Source organism: Oreochromis niloticus, linkage group LG15, assembly GCF_001858045.2.
Source record: "Oreochromis niloticus isolate F11D_XX linkage group LG15, O_niloticus_UMD_NMBU, whole genome shotgun sequence".
NCBI classification, from domain to species: Eukaryota; Metazoa; Chordata; class Actinopteri; order Cichliformes; family Cichlidae; genus Oreochromis; species Oreochromis niloticus.
The window spans coordinates 38,589,166-38,613,386 of NC_031980.2; the positions used below are offsets into that span (position 1 = coordinate 38,589,166).

General features: G+C 39.4%; 2 protein-coding genes across 2 annotated transcripts in view; both read right to left on the reverse strand.

The window, feature by feature from the left end:
• The window catches only part of LOC109199848 (uncharacterized), an 827,125-nt gene that overhangs the window by 572,701 nt on the left and 230,203 nt on the right, over window positions 1–24,221 (reverse strand). The gene's annotated exons all lie outside the window — the stretch shown is intronic.
• On the reverse strand, window positions 20,644–23,106 carry LOC102081456 (uncharacterized). Its single transcript, XM_025898758.1, has 4 exons — window positions 22,980–23,106; window positions 22,396–22,515; window positions 22,150–22,291; window positions 20,644–22,011 (listed from the first exon to the last, which is right to left on the reverse strand). The coding sequence occupies exons 1-4, from the start codon at window positions 23,013–23,015 to the stop codon at window positions 21,692–21,694; spliced, it is 618 nt and encodes a 205-aa protein (XP_025754543.1). The 5' UTR covers window positions 23,016–23,106; the 3' UTR covers window positions 20,644–21,691.

Consider the following 24,221-nt stretch of genomic DNA (forward strand, 5'->3'; position numbering starts at 1 on the left):
CAGGACAGGAATGTAGCCTTGTCCTGTGAGCCACCATAAGGATGTACTTGGAGTAGAACTGGACTGTCACCGGCCTCAGGCTCTTCACCTTTTCAAAGACAAAGCAGTCATTTAGATAAAATATTAGATATTGTTTACCTGTAAATGCACAAAGAGAATTTAGAAATATAATTATTGTCAAGAGTGAAAAAGCACTGATAGTGTAATCTACAGCTGTGGCCAAACGTTTAGAGAATGAGAAGTGCTGTTTATTTACAAAGTTTGCTGTTTCAGTGATAGTTGTATATCATATTATATCACTTCAAACGGAGGTGATCCAGTAATGCTGCACTAATGAATTAGACTAACTATTCACTTTAGCTAAAGTTATTAAGTTAGCTATAGAGTTGGGATGCTGTGTAAGACATAAATAAAGCTAAAATACAAAGGTTTGGACACTGTTTTGCATGTTTCCCTACTGTAGGGGTCTCTGCAAGCATACAGGGCTCTGACAAGGTACAAGATGACAACTTTGGAATTCTACTAGAAACAGTCGATCATATTTGTTTGTCAAAGCTAAATCCAGGGCAAACTAGGCTAAATTAGCGTTTTTAGCTAACAGCTACAATAAGCATAAAAGTTACTGTACGGCTATCAATTGTTAACATGACGCTTGTTCTTATACATGTAATACATTTATTACCAACCTGAGAGTTTATCCACTGGTCATTCGACATGACGAATGACTTCTGAAGTCTTAATTCAGCTCAAGACGCTGTAGATTCCCGTCAGTAACACTTTCGGTCCGCTAGTAAAACGTAGTTCTATTAATCTGCGCTCGTTTACTCTTGAACCGGAACCGGATGTAAGTTCCAAAAAACTGAATTTTGGAACTGAAATTTAATTGTAGAACTGAAACTGAATGGTGAGAGTGAAACTGAAATTATTCGAGAGCTGAATTTTTAAAGGATAAAATGCAGTTTCAAAGCAAATGAATTCATTTTCAATATATAAAATTCAATTTCAATTTAGTGATGATCATTTTCAAACCATAAATTCAATTTCAAATTAGACTAATTCAAATTCAGTTTTCAAAAGCATTTATTCAAGTTACAATTCAGATTCAATCTGAGCAATTCAAATTCAAATTTAACTTATTCAAATTCAGTTTCTGATGGCACAGATTTCTGCCCATAGCTTTACTTCTTGCTGTCCGTGTTATGTTGTAGTATCCATTCATCATGTATGCTACTTTGCTCTGTGGACTGTAAAATGTTTCATTGTATTCATGAATTTCAATGTCTGAATCTTTTACTGTTTATCTGCTTCAGTGCACCCCAAGTTTGCAAAACCCACAGACATCCAGAGTTAACTCACTAACAATGTGGAGCAATCTCAGTGTATTTAGCTGCTTTTACCCTAAACACAATCAGTTGACCGAGAGAAATGCCTGTAGTCATCCACTTTGGTCATTGTGAATGTTGAAGGAGATTTGTTCCATAGACACCTTATACTAGTGTTTCCTACACTTAATCCACACACTACTGTGTTTTATAAAAATCCATATTCCTTTTATAGTTTGCAGTGACATTTGTTAAACCATCGCTTAATCCCATATGGAAAAGATGTATATAAATCTTCTAAAGTTTGTATCTGTCTTGTATTAAACTTGTATGAAAAGCATACAAGAGTGAAAACAGATATAAGATCCCTTGAAAAATTATATAAATGAAACTTGTATGTTTTGGATACTTCCTAAAACAATCTATGAAAGTAATGAGAAAGTGGCCACTTTCATGAGTAAATCATATAAGCCTTATATGATTCACTATATGAAGCAAGCTAAAGCTGATGCAAGTCTTTTATAAGTTTTTCCTATTTCTTTTCCATATGGGATGGGCCAGAAGTACAAGTCACTCTTTACTAACACATTGTAGATAAGTTTATTGCTGGACAACACAGCTAGCAGTCTCACACACTCTTTAGATTTTTGAAGCTTTGTGTGTAATGGTTTAGTCTCTCACACCTTACCCTTTTCTCAACCAGTATCACAACAGTAAGATTCCCAAAGTATGGCTCGGTAAACAAACAAGGACTCTAATGTCAGAACAGAAAGATACAGTTGGAAGATTAATGATTGTGTTTTTTATGAGGCGTAGTAAACTACCCCGTCTTCTTCTTCTCTCTGTTGTTGTTCTTATGTGTGTGTGTGTGTGTATGTGTGTGTGTGTATGCCTTAGAAGTCAAAGTATATATTAGCCATACTTACAAAAAAACCATTTGAATTTCATTTAGAACTGAGATTCTAAGTTGTAAGCAGAAATCTTATGCTCAGCCAAAAAGCATGTTTCCCCACTTTCATAATGCTAAGGTGCCAAATCCACTTACGCCAACAGATGGTTTGTTACTTACACAGCCTCACACATTATAGATTTTTAAAGTTCTTGTGTACAATGGTTTAGCCACAGATGTAACTTCTACTTTTGATAAACATCACTCCACCTGCATATTTCTTAAAAAATGAAGCATCTTTATTAAGCTCTTATTTATAAATGTCTACACAATAATAGACACCCTGTGCTCTGTGACTTTTTTATTTTCTGTATGACGGAATGACTTAAGACACGAGTTATTTAAACAATTATGAATGACAGTGTGATGGCCATAGTACTTTATCCGGGTCAAATATGTTAAGGATAATGTTTCTCAATGTAAAATTGCAAAGAACTTTTGGATAGGATACAACATCTTGTAAACAGTTACCTCAGAACCTGCTGAACCTCCTCAGATCCTGTACTGTCAAATCTATGGTATCTAAGGTAAAACTTTCCACAGTCCTTCCACTTAAGTAAGTAACCAAACATATAAAGTCACCCTTACTAGTAATCGACTGTTCCTTGAAAAAAGCAGCACAAACAGACAACTAACTCAGCAATGATAAGTAGAGCTACCCTAGGCCAATATTCAAGCAGAAGAAAATTAAAAGGTTTTTTTTTTTTTGTGCCTCTACAGATTAAAGAAAAATATGTTTAATAATTCAACAAGAGCCACACCTTCAACACATGCACATTCAGATTTTGGAACAGCCTCAAGATTGCTGTTGTTCAATAGTTTTTAGCTGCTCTCAAAAATCATTTCATGGCTTGACTGTTTCCAGCTGAGGGTTAGGAGAATTACGGCATTTCAAATGCGCGTCCAAAGGCTTTAAACATCCACTTTGTCTGTAACGACAGTATTAAACTACAGAGCATTGTTTTTACTAGAATTCAACATTTTCAGATGAAAATTCGGCTGCTTTTTTTTTCTTTTTAAATTTCACTGTAACACCCCCCTCAATGCCATTTTTAGGATGATATTCTTGGAGATTCTTTATATATATATATATATATATTTATGCTTTTGGAGTGAGGGTATCTAATATGCATGTTGTCACTTTGTTTTGTACTACTAGCTGTGATGGCTCTGCATTTACTTTGAGCAGTCTGTTTTTATTTTGTCTCGTGTGTGTTTTTCAAAGGCGATCTTCATCAGTTTGATTTTGTTATCACAAACTCTGTGTGAAGTTCACATCAGAGGTAAAGAGATTTAAACACACCAGTTTAAGGAGGCAGGGGTTGGACCAGCTGCACAGGAGAGGTGAAGAGGAGAGTGTCAGGGGAGATGTGCAACATAAGCAGAGGGAACATTTTACAAGATGATAAATGGCAGATTTAGATGATTAAGGATTTTGTTGACAAGATTAAAAGACACGTCCATCAGAGTTCAGTTTGATTAAATTAAAGTTTTGAAACTACACAGGGTTTATTTTCTCCTCTGATAGTAATCATATTGAACATGTCAGTGATGGAAGCAAGAATATAAAGAAAAACAGTAAACGTGTGTCTAAGTAAACTGTTCCTGTGAACCTTAAATCATCCTTTAATATGTTTGGTGTTACAAACTTGAAGAAGCACAGAAAAGATCATCAGACATTAATCAGTTTTCAGTCCTTATTCATGTTGAAATCTTTCCTGCTAGACCTAAGTGCAGCTTTTGATGACCATAACATTTTATTACAGCTATTATTAAATGGAGAGTCCTCTTCACACACTGAGGTTAATTATGAAGCTCCACGGGCTTCTGTGCAAAGACCAGTTCTGTTTACATTATACATGCTTTAGAAGGCATAGCATACATTTTCACTGCTATGCAGATGATACCCACTTTTATTGGTTAAACTGCCAGGATGTCTTAGATACATGAGCTTTAATGTTCTGCTTCTAAGTTCAGATAAAACCGAGGTTATTGTTACGGGGCGTAAAAATCTTAGAAACACTGTGTCTAACAAGATCCTTACTCTGGACGGCATTGCCTTGAGCCGTCTGTTGTAGTGATTTGGCACATTATAAGTAAAACTGAAGCACACAATCCTGTTGCACAACATCAACATTTATTTATATACAAAAAGAAAAAAGCTTTTTTTACATAAAAGAATTGTAACTTCACAATTCATCACCGTTTACGTGGGAACATAGGGTAAGTTCTCATCTTATAGCGCCAAATCACAACAGCAGTCGCCTCAAGGCACTTTATATTGCACAGTAGATTGTACAATAATAGATACAAAGAAAAACCCAACAATCATATATCATACCGTATTTCTAAGATTTTCAGGGCCGAGTACAATAACCTCAGTTTGATCTGAATTAAGAAGCAGAAAGTTAGCGGCCATCCAGGTCTTTATGTCTTTAAGACATTCCTGCAGTTTAACTAATTGGTGTGTGTTATCTGGATTCATGGACAGATAGAGTTGGGTGTCATCTGCATAGCAGTGAAAATGTATAGTATCTCTTCTAATGATACTGCCTAGGGGAAGCATGTATAATGTAAACAGAATTGGTCCTAGCATTGAACCCTGTGGAACACCATAATTGACCTTAGTGTGTGAAGAGGACTCTCCATTTACATGCACAAATTGCAGTCTATTAGACAGTGTTAAGGTTCAAAATCAAGGAGGGATACAGGAGGAAATCCAAATAACAACACTGGTCCAGGATGATGAGTCAAACGATGATTTTAATGAACACACGTGTGGGAGATGATCACTGTACGCAGACAGCATCAGATCTCGCCCCAACAACGACACAACAATGGTTTTATAGCATCAGGGTATGTTTACTGACGCCCCCTCTACGTCAAACAGATACCAGACATGGAGAAGTTTCAAAACCACAAATGTTCTGTTGACAACTTGTGACACAATTAAAAGAACATTGTCTCCATCTCGACGGTAGGGGCTTCCTGTCGCTCGTCCTGCCCTCTTATCGTCTGGAGCATCAGCAGCAGTTCTGCAACAAACTGTCACTCATGCAGGCCCAATTTTGCAGTCACCAGCAAAACATGATTAAACTTTCACCTATAAATGAACCCACTAACTGTATGTGTGTGTGTGTGTGTGTGTGTGTCTTAACCTCAAATGCACTCTGTTTCACCTCTTCGCTTATGCAACCAAACCGAAGCCATCCTCATATGTGTAATAACCTAACTGAAACTATGTATATGTAATCTATTGAACAAATGTTTTAATCAAATGCCACTACTTAAAACTTAACAAAAAATATATATGAATAAAAAGTAATACTGAATAACCTGGTTATTCAAATAGCATAATCCAAACAGCTCCTCAAAGTAACTTACACTTAAATTCTGCTTTAGTTTCACTTTCACAAGCACGCTCAAAACCCTGCACTTCCTGTCTACTTTGACACAGAGTGTACTCAGCGTTAGGCCTTTCTTTTATAATACAATGCAATCTGCATATAAACATTTAAGATTACACAAAGCATTCAAAAGCATTTAGGATTATAAATTCAACTCAACAGTCTAAAGTGGTTATCACTGCACCTGTAATAAAGGCTAATTGGGTGCCAATATGTTTAAACCTCTGAATGCAATATCAATTATGTTATTAATGCAATGGTAAGGATGATGATTATGAACAATAGCAGTGAAATATTTCTCTAATCTCAATAATAGATATGATACAAACCACTGCAGCGCAGTTCCTGTAATACCTACAGCGTGCTCTAATCGCGCTAATAGGATATTATGGTCAACAGTATCGAACGCTGCACTGAGGTCTAGCAGGACAAGCACAGAGATGAGTCCACTGTCAGAGGCCATAAGAAGATCATTTGTAACCTTAACTAAAGCTGTTTCTGTGCCGTGATGAGCTCTGAAACCTGACTGAAACTCTTCAAATAAACCATTCCTCTGCAGATGATCTGTTAGCTGTTTGACAACTACTCTTTCAATATTTTTTGATATGAAAGGAAGGTTGGAGATTGGCCTATAATTAGCTAAGACAGCTGGGTCTTGGGATGGCTTTTTAAGTAAAGGTTTAACTACAGCCACCTTGAAGGCCTGTGGTACATAGCCGATTATTAGAGATAGGTTGATCATATTTAAGATTGAAGCATTAATTAATGGCAGGACTTCTTTGAGCAGGTTTGTGGGAATGGGGTCTAAAAGACACGTTGATGGTTTGGAGGAAGTAATTATTGAAGTTAACTCAGAAAGATCAATTGGAGAAAAAGAGTCTAAATGAATAACAATGGTACTGAAAGTAGTTGCAAATAATGTTACATCTGTGGGATGATTATTGGTTATTTTTTCTCTATTCATTAAAATTTTATTTGTGAAGAAGTTCATGAAGTCATTACTACAGGGAGTGCAGAATTATTAGGCAAATGGGTATTTTGTCCACATCATCCTCTTCATGCATGTTGTCTTACTCCAAGCTGTATAGGCTCGAAAGCCTACTACCAATTAACCATATTAGGTGATGTGCATCTCTGTAATGAGAAGGGGTGTGGTCTAATGACATCAACACCCTATATCAGGTGTGCATAATTATTAGGCAACTTCCTTTCCTTTGGCAAAATGGGTCAAAAGAAGGACTTGACAGGCTCAGAAAAGTCAAAAATAGTGAGATATCTTGCAGAGGGATGCAGCAGTCTTAAAATTGCAAAGCTTCTGAAGCGTGATCATCGAACAATCAAGCGTTTCATTCAAAATAGTCAACAGGGTCGCAAGAAGCGTGTGGAAAAACCAAGGCGCAAAATAACTGCCCATGAACTGAGAAAAGTCAAGCGTGCAGCTGCCAAGATGCCACTTGCCACCAGTTTGGCCATATTTCAGAGCTGCAACATCACTGGAGTGCCCAAAAGCACAAGGTGTGCAATACTCAGAGACATGGCCAAGGTAAGAAAGGCTGAAAGACGACCACCACTGAACAAGACACACAAGCTGAAACGTCAAGACTGGGCCAAGAAATATCTCAAGACTGATTTTTCTAAGGTTTTATGGACTGATGAAATGAGAGTGAGTCTTGATGGGCCAGATGGATGGGCCCGTGGCTGGATTGGTAAAGGGCAGAGAGCTCCAGTCCGACTCAGACGCCAGCAAGGTGGAGGTGGAGTACTGGTTTGGGCTGGTATCATCAAAGATGAGCTTGTGGGGCCTTTTCGGGTTGAGGATGGAGTCAAGCTCAACTCCCAGTCCTACTGCCAGTTTCTGGAAGACACCTTCTTCAAGCAGTGGTACAGGAAGAAGTCTGCATCCTTCAAGAAAAACATGATTTTCATGCAGGACAATGCTCCATCACACGCGTCCAAGTGGCTGGCAAGAAAGGGTATAAAAGAAGAAAAACTAATGACATGGCCTCCTTGTTCACCTGATCTGAACCCCATTGAGAACCTGTGGTCCATCATCAAATGTGAGATTTACAAGGAGGGAAAACAGTACACCTCTCTGAACAGTGTCTGGGAGGCTGTGGTTGCTGCTGCACGCAATGCTGATGGTGAACAGATCAAAACACTGACAGAATCCATGGATGGCAGGCTTTTGAGTGTCCTTGCAAAGAAAGGTGGCTATATTGGTCGCTGATTTGTTTTTGTTTTGTTTTTCAATGTCAGAAAAGTATATTTGTGAATGTGGAGATGTTATATTGGTTTCACTGGTAAAAATAAATAATTGAAATGGGTATATATTTGTTTTTTGTTAAGTTGCCTAATAATTATGCACAGTAATAGTCACCTGCACACACAGATATCCCCCTAAAATAGCTAAAACTAAAAACAAACTAAAAACTACTTCCAAAAACATTCAGCTTTGATATTAATGTGTTTTTTGGGTTCATTGAGAACATGGTTGTTGTTCAATAATAAAATTATTCCTCAAAAATACAACTTGCCTAATAATTCTGCACTCCCTGTAGTTAACGTTAAAGGGATGGTTGGCTCAACAGTACTCTGGCTTTTTGTCAGCCTGGCTACAGTGCTGAAGAGAAACCTGGGGTTGTTCTTATTTTCTTGAATCAGTGACAAATAGTAAGATGTTCTGGCTTTATGGAGGGCTTTCTTATAAAGCAATAAACTATTTCTCCAGGCTAAATGATGATTTTCTAAATTTGTGACACGCCATTTCCTCTCCAGCTTACGAGTTATCTGCTTTAGGCTACGTGTTTGAGAATTATACCATGGAGTCAGGTACTTCTGATTTGAGGCCTTAGTTTTCACCGGAGCTACAGTATCCAGAGTCGTACATAGTGAGGAGGTAAAATTATTAACAAGATGATCAAGCTTTGTTGGAGTAGCGTTCAGGTAGCTGCTCTACTCTGTGTTGGTACAGGGCATTGAAGATGATAACAGTGGGTGGATTATATTCTTAAACTTAGTTACAGCGTTTTCAGAAAGACATCTACTGTGATGACGTCTACTCCCCACTGCTGTGCAATCAATTGGTGTACGCTTTAGCTTCTTCTCTTAGTGAGGAAATGTCCTTGTGTATGTTCTCATGCATATTCTTTATCTTATCTGCGTTTTAATATCGTTCATCAGTCCGTCATGGTAGGCTTGTAACTCACTCCGAATGATCCCCACAGAGATTGGTGAATTCTCTTCCGCCATGTCGTGTTGTTGCTCTTTGCTGTCGGGTGTAGCAGAAATTGACGACAAAGTTTTTTTTGTGTGTGTATTTCGGACTACTCTTCATAACTAGTTTTGTCCAGGAGAAGTTTGTACAGCTGAATCTTGATTAAAATCTTTGAATATGTGACCCAGGAGATTTAAATAATCAAAAACCTTGGCGGAGCCGCCTTTTGCTGCAACTTACTCCGTCGGCCGGAAGCGGAAGTCCCATCAGAAAAGTTTTTAACTGCTTTTTAAAGGATTCCACAGAGTCAAACAAACATAGTTGTGGTGGTAAAATGTTCCACAGCCGTGGTGCCGTAGACTGAACGGCTCTGTCCCCTTTCATCTTCAGTCGTGTTCAGGGAACAACCAACAAACTCTGAGTCTGTGAGCGGAAACAACGAGCAGCAGTGTAATTTATAATAAGGTTGGATAAATAATCTGGGGCTGGGCAATTCTGTATGTTAAAACAAGGATTTTAAAACGAATTCTAAAGTCTATTGGGAGCCAATGTAAAGAATATAAAATAGGAGTAATGTGACCTCGCTTGCAAGAACAAGTTAGTAGCCTGGCCACTGCATTTTGTATAGGTTAAAGGCGAGAAAGAGATGATTTATCCAAGCTGGTAAACAGGGCTTTACAATAAACGTGATGACACAAATGCATGAACAATTTTTTCCAGTTCAGCTAAGGAGACCATATGTCGCAGTTTAGAAATGTTCCTTAAATGAAAGAAACAGGAACGAGACAGATTTTACATCCGAGTTTTTATTACTTTATTGCTTTATTACTCCAAGATTTCAAATGTTTGGCTTAGTCAGGTTCTTGCCTCTTTCTGGCCTTCTGCTGATGGGAAACCTGAGTTAAACACTGGACTAGGGTGGGCAGCCTATCCAGCTAATGAGGCTTAAAGGACATATGCAGCTGAATGTCATTAGCATAGAAATGATAAGAAATGTCACTAAAAGATTGAATAATGCCAGCTAAAGGAAGCATGTAGAAAGAAAATAATAATGGTCCCAAAACTGAGCCCTGTGGAACCCCACAGGTTAGGGGGGCAATGTTAGAGGTAAATCTGTCAGTCCTAAAAGAAAAGGTCCTACCTGATAAGTAGGAAGAAAACCAGTCTAAGGTGGAGCCAGATATACCCACCAAAACCTTCAGCCTGTTAAGTAGGAATTTGTGGTCAATGGTATTAAAGTATGGCTAAGATCAAGCAAAATAATCACAAAACAATTCCCTGCATCAGAAGCCAGTAACAAATCATTATAGACCCTTAATAAAGTGGTCTCAGTGGAGTGCTGCTTTTTCTAAGCCAGACTGAAAAGGGTCAACAATCTGCATAGTAAGAACCTGAACTGATTTTCTACAATTTTGTTCTAGTAATCTGCTTATAAACGGCAATTTTGAAATAGACCGATAACTACTAGTAGAGATAGGATCTAGATCTAGGATCTAGGACTCTGTATTTTTAATAGAGGAGTTACCTTGGCATGTTTAAAATAGGATGGAACACAGCCTTGCCTCAACGAACTGTTGATGATGGATAGCAATGTGGGACTGTGGAAAATAAGTGCCCTCAAATGTGTGGAGGATATGTCATGAGGCAATATTTTAGCAAAGGCCATATTAATCTAGCTGCTAATGAAATGTGCTAGATTATAGGGTATTACCAGAAATGTTTTGCTTGTAACAGTGTACACGTCTGCCCAGTGACAGTCAGAGTAAGATGTAAGAAAACACATTCTCTAGTGCTTATTGGCTGTGCATTTTGTTATTCAGTGATAAACTGTGTCAGAGGTTATTGCATTGCTTAGCCAGACTGAAACTGTGCAGAACAGGAGGCTTTGTGCAGACTTGCAGAGAACATTGCCTATTTTTATGTTGCTAAAAGACAATAAAAGGAAACAGATTGGGGTGAAAGAGCGTTGAGACTGTAAGTGAGGTGTAAACATTAGTGCCTTGGAAGGGGTTGAACTTAACTGTCACTGTTGCAGGATAATGTACTTTGCAGACAGGGCGGGTGCAGCCCTTCAGCCCTTTAAAATAGTGGAGCCTGTGTGCTTCCTCTTTGAGATCGACACAGAAGGTGGTATTGTGTACATCTCCCCATGCATGCGTTTAATAAATCATTGTTGTCGACTGGACCTGCTCTGAGTACTGGTTGTTTTTTTCTCAGCACATCATCAAAGAATCGGGACAGGACCAATGCTGGTGAGAGTACCAGACAGGACAGAGGGAGTTAATATATGTAAAGAGCATGATGAGGATTTCATTTTACCTATCACTGTAATTAAGTCATTGAGTGTGATAGGAAAAACGTAAATGACCCAGGATGCCAAGGGATCTACTACTGAGGAGGTGTCCCTTAATGTAATCATGTCATTTCATAAAATAGCTTCACCTAGGCCAGAGGTTCCCAAAGTGGGGACCATTGCAGGGAATATGAATAAAAAGAAAAAAAAGAATGCTTGGACACTGCTAGCATAATGGACAGGTTTTTGACGGGGCTCCTACACAAACGCAAAGCAGGAGATGAAGCATCACCAGATATGTTTCCAAACCAACTTCCTTCCAAGCCAAATACTAGAAAATATGATGAAGCATATCTTCCTACCAAGTGCTAAGGTAGGTCTGCCCGACAGAATTTGTTTCCCCTGCGTCGGGAGCACGTGCTGGGCTGTCCAAATCATGGACAAACAGAATCCCACATTCTTGATTTTTAGTTCACAAACACTTCTTGTAATGACTAACTGCTCCTGACATTTTGGAGATATTAGCTCTTTATACAGTAAAGTTACAGTGGGATACAAATAATATCAGGCTGATCCTGCCACGATTTGTTCCCCCAGTCCAAATCACGGACAAACAGTATCCCACAGTTGTTTATGTTTTTGAACTCATTTTGCACAGAGAGGCATTTTTTGAAAAATGTATTGATAGCAATGTTGAATATTAATACATATTAATAAAAAAAAAACTACACGTAAAATAATTACACCATGACGCCTCTGCCTTTCTAAATGGAGGGAAAGTAACTGCTTGTGTATATGTAAGCATGTAACAGTAACAGTATTTTGTTTCTATCTGCCATTGTAGAAATTCATCTCATGTAAACAATAACGTGGCGCACAGCGTGACGTGAAAAAAGGCACATATCTTTGACATCGCGTGACGAACTCCATATTCTGTGGACAGCTACAGGTACTTTGGTGTTCATCTGAACAGCAAACTGGACTGGACTCATAACTCAGACGCCCTCTAGAGGAAAGGGCAGAGCAGGCTGTACCTGCTGCGGAGACTCAGGTCGTTTGGAGTAGAGGGCCCACTCCTGAAGACCTTCTATGACTCTGTGGTGGCCTCAGCCATCTTTTATGGTGCGGTCTGCTGGGGTGGCAACATCTCTGCTGGGGACAGGAAGAGACTGAACAGGCTGATCCGAAGGGCCAGCTCTGTTCTAGGATGCCCTCTGGACCCAGTGGAGGTGGTGAGTGACAGGAGAATGGCGGCTAAGCTGTCATCTCTGTTGGACAACATCTCCCACCCCATGCATGAGACTGTGACAGCACTGAGCAGCTCCTTCAGTGGGAGACTGCGGCACCCACGGTGTGGGACGGAGAGATTTCGCAGGTCTTTCCTCCCCACTGCTGTCAGACTCCACAACAAAGACTTTAACTGATCAAACACACACATCCACACATGTGCAATAACACTAATGTGCAATAATCTTTTCTGGCATCGTTGTATTTTTACTCAGTTGTATATAGCATTTGTATTCTATTTTTATCTTATTGTATATTTTATTCTATTTTATTCTACTGTATATAGTATTTTATTTTATTCTATTCTGTACAGTTGTGTACTGTATTTATTCTTATTTTATTTTATTCTAATTTTTGCTTCATAACTTTTGCACTGTCCACTTCCTGCTGTGACAAAACAAATTTCCCACGTGTGGGACTAATAAAGGTTATCTTATCTTATCTTATCTTATTCCTTGTCCACATGTAAATGCAAAAATGGACTTTTCGAAAATCTGTAACCTGACGAGTTTTAAAAAGTCCCAGTTTTCGGTGATTCGAAACACCATTTACGTGTGGACAAAAGGTCCAAACACAAAGAAACAGCTGCGTTTTCAAAAATACCCTTGTAGGTGTGGACGTAGACAAGAGTTAAAGAAAAGAGTTAGTAGTGTATTTTATTGCTACCTATAATTTATTGCAGTTTACTTTTATTTGTGTAATTGTTTACTAAATGTTTGGGGAAAGTTTAAAAACAAAATATAGGGGTGTGTGTGGTTGGAGGATCTGTTTGTGCCGGGGGGGGGTGTTAGGTCATGGGGAGCGGGAAGATTTTTCTTCTAAAACAAAGCAGGACCTAGCAAAAAAAGTTTGGGAACCACTGACCTAGCCAGAGGTTTTGGCTTTAACTCCTTATCCAACTGTCCAGTTGTCAGATATGGGGGATGGGGGCCATGGTGGAGATTCTGTGGATGAAGTGTAGAATAACACAATGACTTTTTTTTCTTTTTTCGTTTATTTTTTAAATAGCATACTGTAAAGATTCAGTCTTCATGATAAAATGGGATTTGTCTGATCTACTTCTACTGATCTAATTTATCATACGTTGACCCTAGAGCCACCATCTTTTTGATATCTATTATACGTTTTCTTCAGTTCCAGTTTAAGTTTCATGCTTCTTTTCACCCTTTTCAGAGTTTATAATGGGTGTGTATGGGACGGAATGTTGGAGGTTAGAGTGAGACAGATCAACTGCAAGAATGAGGGAAATTTAAAGCAAATTTATCATAAAAGCAAATTTATCTTTATCTTAAAATCTTCTCTTTAAACTGCCTGCTTAATGAGCTCTGTCAGTCACTCTGCCAAGCTTAATCTTAAACACTTATCTTTAAACTGGTGCTGTGTGCACAGTGTTTGCTCTACAGCCATCATTTTACCCTCAAAACATAGCCATCACTGTTCTCTTTCATCCAATGTTATTGTTATTGTAGTATATGTTATGGTTCTTTCATAAATGTCACCAATACACAGCCTCCTACTTGCAACTCTTCTATAGACTCCAATGTTAAAATGGCTCCCAAAATTCATCTGAAAATCAGAAGTACAGGCTGTCTTTACACTGTCACCACATCCATATAATAAACTCCAGAAGCATGAAAACTGAGAATTCTGTAGACTGGACATTGCTGGCGCTCAAGGTGAAAGAATTTTGTCAATATAAGTTATTGTTTTTTCTTGGGAAGCGTTTGTTTCGGGGTCACTTTTCTGTTTATTTAAAGCAGCAGAAGAGAGGCGCATGTCTGTGTCTGTGTGTGAGTGGTGCCACTGGCTGGAGTCGCTATAGCAACCAGGCTCACACCTGCCTGCTTAATGAGCTCTGTCACTCTGCCAAGATTAATCTTAAAAACTTCTGTTTCAACTGCTGCTGTGTGCACAGTGTTTGCTCCACCGCCATCATTTTACCCTCAAAACATAGACATCATTGTTCTCTTTCCAACAGTGTGTCTTTCAAGGCTCAGAGATGTAAACTTTTTGAACTGTGTGGATCCAAGTGAAGGGAGTACCTTCTAACTGACCCATAGAGACACATTGTAATTTTAGTCAGGAGTTTGTCTCAAGAGCAGGAAAGACCCCACTTTTTAAATTGCTCCTGTGGCCACATTTTTGACAGCAGGAACATAAAGAACACACTGTTCTGTAGAACAAGTCCGTGGGATCCTCAAGGTTTGAACAAGATTTTGATAGGATTTAGGGTCTTGGATTTAGAAGCAAGTTTTAACAGGTGCATCAAGGCAGATTTGGCAGGGTTTTGCCCCTGAGTAATAGTATGTCAGTAGTTAGTCATGGCCAACTGGATTGAGCATTCTGATTGGCTCATGAAATTCAGGCTTCCGTTCGATTGGTGGATTTCTCTTCAGCAGACAGGTGGCTCAGATCTGGGCATTTGGAGTCAGTTGATGACTTTTAGAATCATCTTTTCTGACTGGAAGATTAAAACTTAAAGCATTTACCTGTCTGTAATAGATTGTCCCACATTTCAGTAATTTTGTGGTTAAAGGAATATAAACTTTTAATATTCATTCAGATGTTTTGTGATTCTAAAGGTTCTTTTGTCATTACTCAGTTTTTTTACATTTTAAGGATGTTCAGCTACTTTCCAACTTTGAAACGTCTTCTATGTGAACTTTAGTTTTCAACAGTTCTACACTTTAGCCTTCAGGTGAATGATTCAGCCTATTTAAGCTCATTCAAGATTTTTAACTTAACATTCAGCAATTATTCCATTTCAGCTCAAAACATTCAGCTATCAACATTCACACTGCATTTTCTTCAGAAAATGCATTTTCTAGTTATATATAATTATTTTTTGTTAATTCATTTGAGAATCAAGGGATGCTGAAGGTTTGATTTAAAGCTATAGGTTTGACCCAATAATGAGGACAATAATTAAGTCATTTAATCATCCTTCTGTGTGCCATCCATTGAATGATAATACAGGACAGGTAGCAAAAAATAATTTCAAAGTAATACCCAGGTATTTTTGAAAATGCAAATTTGTCTGTGCGTTTACACCTTTAGCCCACAAGTAAATGGCGTTTTCAATCACTGAAAACGGAGATTTTTAAAAACTCCTGCCAGGGTGGAGAGTTTCGAAAACTCCACCCTGGAAAAGGTGTCTTTTTTGACGTGACACTGTGCGCCACGTTATTGTTTACATGAGATTATTTCTACAATGGCGGAGAGAGACAAAATATTGTTGCTGTTAATTGGACTATCTGCAGTTTTAACACACTTACATATACACACGCAATTACTGTCCCTCCATTTACAAAGACAGAGGCATCAGGGTGAACTTCGGACATGGCTTCTACATTCAACACAGCCACTCTCACAACCCAAATCCCAACATCGGTTTTGAATAAATTTACTTTTTTTAAACATTTAAATTTATGTATGCTGTATGCATTTTGTTCATTCCTAAGTTCTGAGTCTACACCAATCAAAATACTGTCTTTAGTTATTAACATTTGAAATGTTGAAGGCACTTGAAAATTAACACAAAATCATCTGCCTTTCCAGGAAAACAAAAACTTTTCGGAAGTACTTAAGGTTTTGTGAGGATACAAAACCCTGTTTAGTCTTTCCCTCCCAGGCTTCTAGACTTCTGATTGGCCAACATTTCGCTTTTAGCGTTTACCTATGGACGGAGATATTTTTTCAGAACTGCACATGTGGATGGGATTTTTTTAAAAACAAAAACGGAAAATCTCAGTTTTCAAAAATACCCGTGTACGTGTGGACGTAACCTAAATCAGACGAACAGAAAGCTCAAACTGTTTAAAAACTTGAATTCAAACGCCATCATAAGAAAGCAAGCAGCAAAACTTTATTTATACAGACAGAAGCACAATGTGCTGCTCAAAGCAGAAGCTAGCACACGAAGCACCTGAAGATCACAATAATGACACTGTCAGTGGTCTTTGACATTCATGGTCACGGCTCGACAGACTCTTTAGATTGAATGGGAGGGAGTGAATGCTGGCACTTTTTGGCTGCCGCTGCTCTCGCTATATACTTTCTATACTTTTGCTTAGTATACAAATTTGTTTTATTCCCTGAACCTATATTGTGTGCCAGGTATCTGTTTCTCTGCCTTACCTGTTTGGCTGGCTTTTGGACATATTTACTGTCAGCATTTAGTATCAGCTGTCAGCTTCAGCTGTTAGCTGCTGGGCTGTTTTCGGACAGCTGGATTCTGGACTTTATAACATCATGACTGCTAAGGTCCTGTTCTTCCGGGCTCTTCTCGCTGGGTTTGTTCTGCAGTCCATACTCTGGTCTGTCTCCTCCACTCTGAGGTACACGGCATCAGAACTACTCTATCTATGCATCCAACACCTCTCGGCCCTTCTGCCAGCTTTACTGTTGCACCTGGACAGGGCCCCTGCGTCGAAAGTATGTCCACCGCCGATCCAGATGGAATTACAGGATCGACAGCAGGAACCTGATACCATCCCTGTGGTCATCTCATCGCTGCTCCACTAGGAAGCCTGGTGGATGGACTGCTGACCGTAGTGTGCTCGCTAGCCTTACCAGATCGGCTTGCAAAGCTAGTGGCGACTATCCCGTCTCCGTTGGACTGCTAAATGTCCAATTGCTCTCCAGCAAGGGACCTCTTGTCTATGATCTTGTTAATGATAATAAACTTTACTTTCTATGCCTGATGGAGACCTGGCAGCATCCAAATGATTTTGGTGAACTCAATCTGACCACTCCACCTGGATTTGTTTATACCTGCCAACCCCGTGTGTCGGGACGTGGGGGTGGCCTTGTGATCCTACACGACAGCAGGTATAAGGTATCTTGTCTTTCTGCTCCTGCCTACTCCTCATTTGAATCCATGATGATACAAATTAATGGACCAATTCCAAAAATTTTAGTTGTTGTTTACCATCCACCTAAACCCAACTCTGATGCTTTAACTGATTTTTCTGTCTTTCATAATGAAATTCTACTCTTACCTCCAAATATGCTACTAGTGAGAGATTTTAACATCCACATGGACAGCACATCAAATTCATCCACAAGAGATTTTATATCCTGTCTGGACAATTTTAGCTTTCACCAATATATGGATGTCCCCACACACTCCAAAGGACATATTTTGGATCTTGTTTGCTGTACTGGTGTCACCCCAAAGAACTGTGCTGTACTGGGCATGCCTTCTTCAGACCATAAATTAGTTTTATTTTGTGTTAGACTCACACTTTAGAAAAATACATGAAACCACTCAATTATTTTTAGAAATATTAAGGGCATTGATCTGTCAGCGCTTTCCAGTGGCATTAATAATTTTCCTAGCTCAGCTGCCTCAGCTGCCTCAGCTTCCATAGACGACCTGGTATCTCACTATAACAACGGACTTATCAACCTCTTAGGTACCTTGGCTCCCCAGAAAAGTCTAACTGTTTCCTTCTCTCACTCTGCCCCCTGGTATTCATCTGAACTTCGCCGACTTAAAGCTATTGGACGCTATCTGGAACGTGTCTTCAGGAAAACAGGACTTACTATTCATAAGGACATGTATCTCAGTTATATATAACATTATAAAGAAGCTATTTGTCAAGCTAAATCTGCTTACTACACTTTTATTATTGAATTCGCTGAAGGAAACACTCATAGTTTGTTTTCTACATTACACAATATTCTTAAACCTCCAGATACCTTTCCCATACATACACACTCTACTGCAGTCTGTAACAAATTTATGGATTTTTTTTTAATACCAAGATTGAGAATCTTCATCAACAATTGCCCTCTTCTTGTGATATGGTCAAATGTCATACCTGCATTTTTTTCTACTATTCAACTGTCATCCTCTCTATCCAAATTTGAACTTCCTACAGTAATCTTCCATAATTACTAAGTCAAGGTCATCATCGTGTAAACTTGATCCACTGCCCACTAATCTTGTTAAACTTTCACTCCTCTCTCTCCTGTAATTTGGGCCAAACTTTGAGCGAAATTGTGTTTGCTAAATAAAACTACAGAAAGGTGCCATTTTCATGACGAGTGGGTTATCCAGGACTTCCAGTTACTCACAGATCACTATCTACTCCAGCTAATTCCGATGTACCCCAAGGTGCTGTCCTGTGTCCTTTACTTTTTGTTATCTATCTCCTACCGCTAGATAATATTTTCAGGAAATATAACATCCAGCTTCGCTGCTATGCAGATGACACCCAGCTTAATTATCTTCCAAACCCACAGCTACTCTCCCACCCATTACTCACAACTTTCTTAAACTTAATGGCAATAAAACTGAATTTATTTTAATATTCACCAAATCAAAACTTACTAAAGTTCCAACCAGATGTCTTTCATTATCCACTGATAACTCTGTTGTCACACCCTCCCCTTGGATTAAGAGTTTCGGTGTCATCTTCGATAGCACTCTTTCCTTCACAGCACATATAAATAATATCACTCAGTCTTCCTATTTCCATCTTTGCAATATTAACCACCTTTGTCCTTCACTCACTCCATACAGTTGTCACAGTCAAACAGTCCTCCCTGGACGACCTGCTTGTGGTGTGTTTTTGTGTGTGTGTCTCTCTCCCGCTTTCTTTCCCTGCCCTCTGGGTCCGGCTATGGTTGGGAGTCCGCACTTCCGGGAGAGTGAGTGCATGGCGACCCCTGACCCGGAAGTGCCTCCGCTCAGCAGCTGACACACCTGTGCCTAATCTTCCACCCAGCTGCCACTAATCTTCCTCTGCTTTTGGCTGAGGTATTTAACGGTGTGTCCTGACGGCAGCCGACGCTGGATTGTTACTTGAAGCGCGGTAGTACAGTGTGCTTGTTATCAGTGACATGGCTCAGGCTAGCTAGCTTTCTCACTTGTTGTTGTCACTTGCCTTTCTAGGAGAAAGAGTATGGAGCGGAGGGTCAGAGAGAAGAAACTCGCTTGGATTTTCACTCGAAGAGAAGAAGCACACTTGGATTACCACTGGGAGACTCACCTGCACCACCACTGAGAATTGGGAGGAGATCACTGTTTGGATAACTGCACTTCTTTTCATTTTTGAGACTGTTTCTTGAGCACCCTAAATAAGCCCACTGTCTGCATTTCATCCAGAGCTCCGCGACTGAGTCCACATTTCCCATTAACCTTGACAACAGTACCGCCATTCTTGTCAATCCTCTTGTCACATCTCGTTTAGATCACGGTAATTCTCTTTTTTATGGTCTACCTCAGGGGTCTGCAACCTTTAACACCGAAAGAGCCATTTGGACCCGGTTTCCATGCAAAAGAAAACACTGGGAGCCGCAAATACTTTTTGAAATCTAAAATGAAGATAACACTGTATATATTGTTTTTTTACCTTTGTGCTTTGTGTAAACAACTAAAGTAAGTAAGTAAAGTTTATTTATTAAGTGCTTTTCACAGACAGGCAGTCACAAAGCGCTGTACACAAAGATTCAAATAAACAATACAATCAATAGACATTATACACAGTGTAAAAGATCAAATGTAAATAATGTAAAGAATATAAAATACGTAGATCAACAAAAGGCTTGTTTGAACAGAAAAGTTTTTAACTGCTTTTTAAAAGAATCCACAGAGCAACTAAGGTGTGTTGCTTATGAAATCCATGAAGTGCTACAGGGGAAATTACATTTTATTTATGCAATTAATGCATTTTGAACTCTTAAAGAAATATAACAAAAGGAAAGACACCCAGCTGAACTAAAATGATCCATGTAGCAAACAAAAACCACCCTCACAACAGTTTTTTTCCAATTAAAAAGTAATTGAAAAAAAAAGCACTATGCCGCTAAAAAAATAGATATTTGCAAAATTCTGCCTAAATATGTATTTTACCTGGTTAATGTGTGTGGCGGGGTGTGGTCTGCAGTGCTGCTGCATGGGAATCGGACGCACCTGAGCGGCACCCGCAATCACGCCTCGCCGCCTTAAAGTCTGTACTCTCTGCTGTTGTTGGTATATGTCGGGCTGTGAGCTGAAAAACTACAACCAGCTGTATGCGTACAGCAACCGTGTGTGAAAAGTGGTCAAAAAAGAGATGCTGAAAAGCATGTCCATGTAAACATCGTCGGGTCTGCCGTGATATGTTTACAATGAGACTTCTGGTCCCGAACCTCGGCGCACAGCGTCTGCAAATCGGGGCTTTCATCTTTACGCAGGACTGTAAGCTGTCATCTGTGAGGCATAGTTCACGGTGGAGAACAGCTGCTGACATAATGTGGATCCAGATTCATTATTGGCCTATCTGGGGTCGAAAGTCTCGATAAATGCACGGCGTTTCGGCGGGTACACCGGCTTCCGCGCGTGTGACGCTTATTGTGAGCGATGAAATAATAAAATATAATTGTATTTTTATATTTCAAAATCACAATAATCTTCCAATTTAGAACTACAAGTTAAAAAAGCACTAACATAAATAAAATACACTTCAGCTAAATACTTCTAATTTATTTTCCCAAACCACCCGGAGCCGCAGTATAAGGACAAAAGAGCTGCATACGGCTCCGGAGCCGCAGGTTGCCGACCCCTGGTCTACCTCATAAATCTCTCCATAAATTGCAGTGTAAAATACAGGTGCTTATATTGTATCCAGAATTACAGATTGAGAATCTTCATCAACAATTGCCCTCTTCTTGTCCACTAAACATATAACACCTGTTCCTTAACAGCTCCATTGACTTCCAATTCACCTCCGTCTTAATTTCAAGATCCTGTTTCTTATTTTCAAAGTGCTTCATGACTTCGCTCCTCCATATCTATGTGATCTTCGCAATATGTACTCATCCCCTCGTACACTCCGTACTTCTTCAGCCTCCCTTCAGTCTTTTCCACCTACTCGCCTGCCTAACATGGGACTCAGAGCCTTTAGTTGTTGTGCCCCAAGATTTTGGAATGCACTTCCACCAGATCTCTGGACTACAAACTCTCTCACCACTTTTAAATCACATCCCAAAACCCATCTATTCAGAATTCCATATCCTTCACCATGATTCCGTCTTAGTCTGGTTTTACATTGCTTAGCTTTTATACTTGCTATTATACTTTCATGCTTTTTTTTGTACCTTATGTCTAAATTTTATTTTGCTATGTTTGATTATATTGTAATGTTGCTACTGTACTATTGTAAGGTGACTTTGAGGGTCTTAAAGGCACCTATAAATAAAATTTATTATTATTATTATTTTCATTATAAGTCACATTAAGTTCAGCTCTGTGGAAAGGCATTGATCCTCCTCACAGATAGCAGCGATCAGAAGTGAGCTGGCTTCACTTCCTTTTCGTCGCACCGTGTCAATCATGTCTCGTGCTTTATCTGCTCTGCTCTGCTTTGACCTGAATGATTCCATCTCCTGATCATTGATAACACGCTGCTGGAGGAGTTTATCCAGAAGTTTGTTTAAAATAGACTCAGAAACACTGTCAATAAACCGTGAGCGAATTGTGAAAAGCCTCTCATCTGCTGGGACTTGGGCCTCAGCTGGGAAATTCCTCAACAAGGTTTCTGTTCTTGGTGCTGAAGGAAAAAAGATAGATAAGGGACAAGTGCAGATGAAAAGAGACTTAAATATGATTTCACTTGAACTTTAATAAAATAACCTTGTAGCAGAAGTTTGCAGGGTAATTTCTCTTCTGGATTTGGCAGGAACCTTACCTGGCAGGTAAACAGATGATTTCCAGGTTTCTGTTCCCTCTTGGTCTTTGACTATCAGAGTCACAATCTGTGGATTTGTATTTAGGAAAACTTGAAATGTTGGATGGTAATTTGGGCCAAACTTTGAGCGAAATTGTGTTTGCTAAAAAAAAAAAAACAACAGAAAGATGCCATTTTCATGATCAGTGGGTTATCCAGGACTTTCATTTCATTTTAGCAGCATTTAGTTTGTAACTGCTGACTTACCTCTGGCTGTATTATCAGGCTCTCAGGTTCACAGTGGACACTGTACCTTTGCTGGAACTTGAAAAGACAGTCAGCAGGGGTTTGGATGTATTCAGCATCATCTTCTTGTTGGGCAGCCACCTTCAGTGACAGAACAGATTATTATGCTGGTAACGTTGATAAGTCATTCACCTGTAGAGCTCATTTAAACACATCAGGTGTAGACCATCAAGTGTCAGTAAATGAATCAAAAACAATAATTCTGGAGATAAAACAGCTTTGCACAGAGAAAAAAAGCTCCAGCATTTTATTTTTACCAGTGAAGTGTCAGATCTGACATTATGAGTCACAAACATCCAATGTCTACAGCTCAGGATTGTTACTGGGAGTGAATAATGAAGAGCAGTGATTGGTCAGCAGATCTGAGGTGTGCGAAGGTGAATGTGGATACAGAAAAGTTAACTGGAACCTGACCCTGTGTCTCAGGTAATCAGGGAGGAGTGACCAGTAAACCTGTACATAACTTTAGTTAATAATCAGAAAGCTGCTGAGAAATCATTTGGATTCTTAGAGGACCACAGAGTGAAGATGTTGAAACTGTTTACCTCTGGCAAAGGAATATTTTCCTGCAGCAGAAACATGTTGATTCTTTGAGGTCCTGTCTCCAGAGGTCGGAAGAAGAGCAGAACTTGCCCATTTATGTTCAGGAACCGCTTAAAGACATCCTAGATGAGCCCAAAGGCAGAAAGGTGAGGGACTTTCACAACCACATGGGTGGTAGTGATCTCCAGCGGCTCCAAGATGCTCATCCCATCATCAGAGATGTGGGCAACAGACAACAGGCCATCAACACGCAGCGCTGTGAAAGCAAAGAGCTTTTGATTCTGAGAGTACAGATTTTCTTCTCACCATACCTGAGAATTACATCTCCTCCAAAAGACAAGTTCAATTCCATCCTTTTTTTGTTATAGATAAATGGTTATTAAATGGTTATTTGTATGAAGCTGAACAATTCATCTTAACTAAGCACCACACAGTAACAGATGTTTCCCGAGCATCATCACAGCATGGTGCTCACCCTCCTTTGTTTCACAGTGTGGCAGGTGGAGCTGACGGACTGCATCCTCAGAGCATGTGATGTTGAACAGCGGCCCTGCAGGTGTTTTTCCAGCTGGTTGAAGGAGGCTCTCATCCCACTGGACAGTCCTGTACAACAACTCCGCCTCCTGAGCCATAACAAACACCAGCCTGGTCAGAGTACACTGAAACACACCTGGACGAGGACACCTGAACCTGTAGGATACAGAAGAGCTGAAGCACTCCTACCAGCCTGTATGAGCTGAGGTCTGATCGCCTCCACCTGTATCACACGTGTCATTTCACATCATTACATACGTGTTATCAGCCTACTGTGAAACTAGAAGCACCTGTAGGAGATTTGTGTAGATTCAATTTGTACTCCAGGGGTGAAACTTGATGGAGGCTGGAATTCAGATAGGAACAACATCAGCTGTTTTAAGCACCAATAAACAAGTAAGCAGTGAAGAAACTACACAGAGTACACCTCAGGAGTTCTCTACATACTTTCAAAACTACGAGTAACACACTGATTGTATAATTAAAAAATAATTTCAAAATCAAATGATGCAGAATGGCGTATGACACTGAATCTTAAACCTGATTGGTTGTGTGGCCTGACTAATCTGCCCTATGCTGTGTGAGATTATTATACTATCTTATGCCACGTTATACCTCTAATTAAAGATTGTGAAATCATGTAGTTTTAGGTTGCATTATACTCCTGACTTAGAAGAAGGTGACAACTATTAGATTTATTAGACTGATTT

What these genes read in the sequence shown, in the direction of transcription:
- LOC102081456 (XM_025898758.1), bottom strand. Translation starts at nt 23,015, where the DNA reads ATGTTTCTGCTGCAGGAAAATATTCCTTTGCCAGAG. An exon ending in GCCTGATAATACAGCCAGAG is followed by an intron (nt 22,292 to 22,395) that starts GTAAGTCAGCAG and finishes TTTTTTTTTTAG; the next exon opens with CAAACACAATTTCGCTCAAA. An exon ending in ATCATCTGTTTACCTGCCAG is followed by an intron (nt 22,012 to 22,149) that starts GTAAGGTTCCTG and finishes TTTTTCCTTCAG; the next exon opens with CACCAAGAACAGAAACCTTG.